The 7618-nt window shown below is 49.8% G+C and overlaps 1 protein-coding gene across 1 annotated transcript; it reads left to right on the top strand.

Annotated features, from left to right (window-relative positions):
- Positions 1-1053: 1053 nt before the first annotated feature.
- Positions 1054-7235, top strand: LOC119160163 (membrane metallo-endopeptidase-like 1). The gene is made up of 4 exons (XM_037412870.2): positions 1054-1464; positions 2927-4402; positions 5408-5670; positions 6830-7235. Exons 1-4 carry the CDS (start codon positions 1054-1056, stop codon positions 7233-7235), a joined length of 2556 nt encoding a protein of 851 aa, XP_037268767.2.
- Positions 7236-7618: the final 383 nt, after the last annotated feature.

Raw genomic sequence — 7618 nt, 5'->3', positions numbered from 1 at the left:
TATGTCTGCACATTTGTTTGTTTGTCCACTCTTAACGGTACCGGGTACTTTGAATGGCACTAGCTGATACCCCAAACGGCCGACCTCATCCGCAGCGCACACCAATGTAGCTCAAGGTTCAGCGTTCATACCGTTGTGCGATATTAAATTTAAAAAAAAACAATTATTGCGCCTATCGAGGCACCATAACAACACGTATATATTCTGTATGTGCGTCTTTTACTAGAAGAAACATACATATGTAATTCTAAAGACCGTAGCGTTTATCACGCTTTACTGACCATGCAACGCTTGCACAAAAAGGCGAGTGTTTCCAACGCTTTGATAAAACGACACGGTGGTGGCACCTACCTGTCGCCTTGCGTTCTACCCTTTATCACCTCTGAGGCGCCCGTCTCAGAGGCACGCGCTTTGTTTTCCAAGAAAACTGCCAGATAGCTCTCATGTCTCACGTGTTACGTGACTTGATGCGCTCGTTCACCTCCGTTGCACGCTGGAGTCACTCTAACGCAGCGCCTCCAGAATACCATTCACCGATTTTTTGCGCAGAACATCAAATAAATATTTTGTTCACACTCTCCACACGCAAGACTATTGTCTTTCGACGACATTTGCAGATCAACATGCAGATACGGGGCCAATTTTTTTATCCTCCAACTGGACAATCCTTTTTTTTTCCTTAATCATCTCTATCAAGTGACGTTCTTTTTTTTTTTGCGTGGCACCAACATCATTCAATAGGTGCAGGTGCTTCATTCCAGAGTCGTAGAACATGGAAGTTGCAAGAATTTTTAGTAGACAGCTTGTGCCAGCTTTGAAAGTGTCGTCCATGCGCGCTTTAGTATGAAACTTCGTGCCAAGTAGCTGTTGCGAAGAAGAAAACACGAGGCTGGTGATATCTATGAAGAAGAAAAAGAAGAATCCTGGAATCGCCGTGTGCCACACTTTCAAGGTTCTGTCCTGCTCTATTCTATGCTACTCTTTCTGAAAGCTGTCACATCGACCTTCAATAGTAAGCTCTAGTGAAGCAGAAACGCGTGGCAACCATTCTCCATGGCGAAAAAGCGCAAGCAAAAGGACGCGAGCTTGACGACCACAATGCACGACGAACGAGAGACAAGCGCTCCTGCGTCCCCAGCTGAGCCCGTGGCGCCAGCCAGTGCTGGGACACGGAAGGAAAAGAAGCTTGACCAACCAACCGCCGGTTACAAGAAGGCCCACCGCAATAAGGCTACCAAGGGCGAAATGTCGGCGCCTACGGAACGTGTGCCGGACGCAGCTGTAACCGAACCTGGGAGCCACCCTGAGCCCGGGAGCGATGACCGTGCTAGACAGCCGACTACCAAGGTGGAAAAGGCTCAGAAGGAAACCACAGACGCTGACCATTCGCCATCGCAAGTTCCTAATGCCGAGCCCGCACACGTCGCGCCCACAGGCCCTGTAACAGCGGTAACGGAGTACACGGTATGATGTGGCCATAGGTATCTAGTACTTGGGCGTAGCTACCTTAAAGGGAACCTGCCACATCTTTTTCACCATGGTCGGAAAAAGCTGTCGATCCGGAGCCGAGGCTCCTGAAAACACGTGAGCCAAGTATTATAACGCAGCACGCGGTATCCCCCTCTTCATCACCTCCTCTTCTATCGATAATGCCATATACTTAGGTGACCACGCCATACACCCAAATTCACGGCCGTTGGCTGATCTGAGCATTATGGGCATAGCCTCCGAGATGATAAACGCGCAGCCGCACGCCTACAATCTCGAAGGTCATGTTGTGGACTGCATAGTTACTGCTTCAGCCGTGGGAGGCCGCCAATTGCCGGCGTGCTCTAGCGTGCTCGCGATCCCACTCAATGTAAGCCGTGCGTTCAAAAAAAAAAAGGGCGCTCAAGGTCCTAACGTGCATGTAACGTAACCTCCCTCCCCCGCGCCATCCCATCCTGTTTAGTTACAGCATGTTCTTCAGGACGAGAGAAAAAAATTACAGCGTGCAACTAACTTCTACTTCCACTCGTACTTGACCGATTCTAAAAATTTTCGGGCAGCTGATTCGCGATGCCGTAATACTACTTTAGCAAAGCGATTCGATAGTTACTCTAAAAGGCGTTGCAGCGCCTCTTGAGGACTTTACCTCAGGAAGAAGAGACGCACAATTAGGCTACTGCCACGAGGTTCAGTTGTTGGTCCACACAAATAAAGGTGCCACGATTTATGAAAAATTGGATTGCAAAGCACGATTCCCAACATTAATCATGGTAGTAGGAGATTACTGTATGAGAGAGAGAGGGGCGTTCAAATGATACAGGTTTCCTGTAGTGTTTTGCAGGAAAAAAAGATCAAGTCCGTCTGTCAGGCGACGAGCACGAGCCGCCGCGGCTCGTGAGATACTGCGGGTTACGCCTGACGCAGGACAAGGTTAAACTAATAAGAGCTTCGACTCTAAAAAAAAAGTTATCACGTGCACGTGATTTGGTTCCAAATTTAGTGATTTTCGCTGATAAGGCCAGTTCTGAAGAGCGTTATAGTATCAGGCTTTTTTTCGAACTGTATCCGATTCATTCGATAGTTCTAGAGCCGATCGCACATCCTCGCAACAGGGTATTGCATCGAGCCAGTTGGTATTTATCTATGCGGGCACGGATTGTATTTTGTGCTGTTTGTCTGTGTCCCTCATAAATTTTGTTTTTTAGCACGTTAGATTCCAATAAATAATTTTTATCGTAATTTGCGTGTCGCCTGCTACACGGCACTTCAAATACCGCGAAGTAAATGTCGTGTAATATACAAATAATTTGAACAATTAAGTCAGTTGGCTTACTAATGGCTCTAACGAGTTTTCGTTTTATATATTGTGTAGGTATTGCGTAGCGCTTATCTCTCCGACTTCTGTGTCAAAAAGCACAGCGCTCCTTATTCATCGCAGGAACTTCCAGGCGAACGCAACGGTGGTCCCGCTGCTAGCACCGGCACTTCCGAACCGACTGCTAGTCGTGCGCGCGACACCTCGACGCCGATTTTCTTCGTCGGCATCGCACTGATAGCTCTCTTTATAGTTCTCTCGAGAGCGCTCCTACCCGCGACGGACGACGCGTACCCCTCAAAGAAACTTGTATCGGCGAACCGCAGCGTGTGCCGGACAAGCCACTGCGTCGAGTACTCGAGACATCTGCAACGTTCTCTTTCCACAAAGACCAATCCGTGCTTCAACTTCTACCGCTACGTCTGCGGCACGTCCGAGAGTATACTGACCATGACTAGCGAGCGTCTCAAGACTGAAGTACTACGCGCCTGGATCGACGACCGCGCGTTCAGTGGCAGGAATGGGACCAACCAAAGGACACTGCTCGCAGCCTCACTGTTTCGCTCTTGCGTCTCTGGAGACGGTATTGAAAGCGGCTCATCTTCAGACAGCGTGACTCAACTTCGAGCACTTATGAATGAACGGGGCCTCCAGTGGCCAAACGTTTCGGTGCCTGCCCCGCCACGACAGGACCTCCTGGAAGTGCTCGTTGACTGGACTTTCAACTGGAACGTTGACGTTTGGTTCTCGCTGCGCGTGATTCTGGCCGACACGTCTCGCCGCAACTTCACGTTCCACGTGCGTCACAGCGCGTCGCTCCAGCGCTGGTCCAAGGAACGAGCTTCTATGCAAGACGGGGAACAGTACATGGCCTTCGTGACCGCATACGCGAGGGAGCTCGGGGCCAGCGAATCAGAAGAGTTGAACCCTATGGTCATGGACGTGGTAGAAGCGGAGCCGGAAATCGAGAAAATTCTCTCCGACTTTCCTTGGGACAGTTCCAAGCAACAGAAAAGCGAAATGAATGTCGAGCCTTGGAAGAGCGCAATTCAGCGTAAACTAGGGAATTCCGCTTACAACGTCACCGCGGAGGACATCGCAGTCATCTCTAGCCAAGGCCTTATCGCCGCGGTGGCTATTTTGCTGTCCAGAAACGATAAAAGACAAAAGTACTATTCTTCTATAGGCTGGTCAGTGGCCAGAGAGCTGGGTCGCCTCGTCAGTGGTAGTTTGAGGGCGCTGCACAGCACGAAAGGCGCGGACCTGCAGCTGTGGTGTTGGGACAGGATGGACAAGTTGAGCATGACCACCCTGGTAGCACCAGTGTACCGAAGCCTGTTACTGGGTAGCGCTGTGGCGCTATCGCGAGAGATTTTCGACATGCTTCGAAGCACTATTGCTCGCACGCTTAGCAAAAATTTGTGGATGGACAACCGGACGAAGGAGATCGCTTCCTCGAGGATAGCGGCACTGTCGCTCACCTTCTGTTTTGCCAAGGGAATCATTCCTCACGTTCCCCTCGAAGAGCGACCGTCACAAAGCGACGGAATCAGAACGACTTTCGAAACTTGGCAAAGAGCAGCCACGGCTTACCAATCGGTACGTTCATAGAAGTGACACAAGCAACGAGTGATACTCTTGTTTCGTTCTAAGCACTACCAGTCAATGTGCTTTAAGTAATAAAACTAGTACGACATCGATGGTCCTGGTTAAGCCTAAGAGTTACATTGAATAACAGTGATACCATTGCGTGAAACACGTCCGTGTTTGCAGGCACTGTCTCGTTAACATTAAGGTTACGGCCAATTTACTGTGAGTACAATTATTAAAAATTAACTTCGTGAATTCATTGAAAGAGCGGAAAGCTTTCTTGTCAGCAGCAGGGATTGTTGTGGCACCTTGCCGACGGAACAGATCTGAACCACAAACTGCTTCTTTCTGCGTAGATTTTGAGATCCGCTTCGTCAGTGCGACGAAACTCGAAGTTAATCCAAAGAACACACCAGACCGCACAAACGCCAAGGCGCGACGACCCCTCCAGTCACCTCAGTCGGTGACGTAGGCGGACATTTTTTTCGGGGTGGGGGGGGCACCTTTTTGGTCTGAAGTGAGGGCTAGGCGCCTATATCATTTATGCGCCAACTCTTGTCTTCGTTTCTTCGCGCTGTACATATTTACCACAAATATTCATTTTGCAATCTGTATGCCATGACGAAACACAAGATAAAGGTGGGGGGGGGGCTGTGTACCACCCCTAGCTACGCCACTGACTTCAGTTAAGGAGTAGGGTCATTTACAATTTTCGCCACACCTATTGGTGTACCAATCTGCATGCCTATGAACTCGAATACCACATTAGCTATAGTATAACATTGAACATGCATCAGGAATGATATGTTGATGAATAATTATATACTAAATTCACCTCACCCTGTTCATACAAGTATTCTAAACGTACTCGCTGAGCATTAGCAACATCATAGCCATTGACGTGCATCAGTAATTTAATGCGTGAACTTCGTTAGTGGCATGGCACGCTGCTCCCTAAGGAATCCTGGGGTCTCACGTTTGCGGCTTTTCTTTCTCGTGCTTTTAACATCCTAGTTGTCCCTGGAAGCGAAGGCGAGCTTGCATTCCCACGATCTGCTGATGAGCAACGCTTTCTTCCACGACGACACGGCCACGGTGCAGCTGCAGCCGACTCTGTTGCAGATGCCCCTGTACGCGGACTCGCTGCCCGTCAGCTTACGGTACGCGGGCCTCGGATACGTCCTTATGCACCAGATGATGCACGCCCTCAACGATATCTTCCCTTTGCTGGAAGGGGACTTACAAGACCCAAATTTACAGAGCCACCCTTCAATCCAGTAAGCGGCTGTAAATTCTTAAGGGTAAAAAAAACGCTTTTGTAATGAAAGCTGTGCTCTGTATACACAGCAGAATGTTTCCAATATAGCTTTAAGAAACATTTTGTAACCATACTACACAGAAAAAAATTTGTTGCCATATCAGTGTGGCACTAATTTGACGGTAAGATTATCTCTAAATACCCATATTTTTTCTGTGTCAAGTTTGTTTGTGAATGCGTGCAGTGCGCAATAGTGTTGCATATGTAGATCCCCTTAGAAAATTACGAAAATGCGATAGGGTATTACGACACCACTGCTCCTTTCTCGCTCGTTGTGCTTTAGCCGCTCCCTCTTCCAGTGACAGTGCGTACCCCGAACGAAAGGTACATCGCTGACAACGCGAAGGCAGAGAGTCAATTGGAAGGCATTAACACAGCGCAAAAAAAGACGGGGGCAAAGAAAGGGTGCCGCACAGCACTCTGTGTGCGTCGCCCTTCATTGTCTCCATCTTCTTTTGCGCTGCGTTCACTCCAATGTTACACAAATACACCAAAGCTTCAACGCTAAGTCATTGAAAGACAACAGCGAGGCGTTGATTGATTGATTGATTGAATGATTGATTGATTGATATGTGAGGTTCAACGTCCCGAAACCACCATATGATTATGAGAGACGCCGTAGTGGAAGGCTCCGGAAATTTCGACCACCTGGGGTTCTTTAACGTGCACCCAAATGTGAGCACATGGGCCTACAGCATTTCCGCCTCGATCGGAAATGCAACCGCCGCAGCCGGGATTTGATACCGCAACCTGCGGGTCATCAGCCGAATACCTTAGCCACTAGACCACCGCGGCGGGGCTACAGCGAGGCGTGGCAGCCACACAGTAATTTTTGAAGCATTTCTGCTGTTGGGGTGCCTTTATTGAAATTAGCAGTTGCTAAAGCACGAGCGAGAAAGGAGACGCTACCAGGTGCGGTAATGCCATATTTCCGTAACTTGCTGAAAGAGTATCTTTCCAGGCTTGTGCACCCGAGATCGAATAGATTCCGTTATTTTTCTAACCATTAATTTCATGACGCACGCTCAACAATCACGGGACCATGCCATGGGGCATTTTAACTATGTCGAGGCAGGCACGCCTCTGTACAAACGATATCTACGTGTCCGTAAACGCAGGGAGCGCAACCGACGCGTCCAGTGTTTGCGGAGCTTCCATCGAGAAGAGTCGGCGTCACTGGGCAACGCCCTCAGCCGCTACAAATACTCGGACTGGTTTCGCGGCTTCGCCACCGCGCCGTACCTGTACGAAGCGGTGTTCGAACCGTCGGGGAATGCCATCGGACGCACGAGCCGCGCCCAGCGAGAGGAACGGCTCGTGGGCATCGAAGAGCTCAGCGCCGAGCAACTCTTCTTCGTGGGCCTCTGCTCGACGCTGTGCGCCAGCGGCGATCCTGACACCGCCCTTGCGTCGGCCGAGGAGAGGTGTAATGTGCCGCTCATGCACATGCCGCAGTTCCAGAGCGCCTTCCGATGTGTCGCAGGTCAACCCATGATCCCGACCACGCGTTGCTCCTTCTGGTGACTGCTTTGGCAGAGTGGCAAAAGCCGCCCAAGCGAATAGACGCTGTCTGACGTCGATGTTCTACGTGTGCCTACCTTGCATGTTGCTGTGTGAACACGAACACCACGCAAAGCACGAATCAATGCCACGCTCAAGTTTCGCTAAATGTCGGGGATGTACTCATCACGATTTTTCTTACGCGCTGGCCCAGCGTTTCAGTTTAATATTTTGTGCGATAAAATAGGCGTTTCTTGGTTGGTGCATACTACGTAAACGTTTTTCGCTGCCACGTATCATCGCGCTCGGTCCGAGCTACACCGCGCGAGTGCGTGGCCAAGCGCACTGTAGGTAGTCTACTGTAGGCTAGGTTGTACAGCAGCGCCGATCGTGATATGTTTTCAAGC

This window comes from Rhipicephalus microplus, chromosome 1, assembly GCF_043290135.1.
Source record: "Rhipicephalus microplus isolate Deutch F79 chromosome 1, USDA_Rmic, whole genome shotgun sequence".
In the NCBI taxonomy this organism is placed as follows: Eukaryota; Metazoa; Arthropoda; class Arachnida; order Ixodida; family Ixodidae; genus Rhipicephalus; species Rhipicephalus microplus.
Note: the sequence above shows the minus strand (reverse complement) of the source record. Positions and strands in the feature narration are given on the sequence as shown.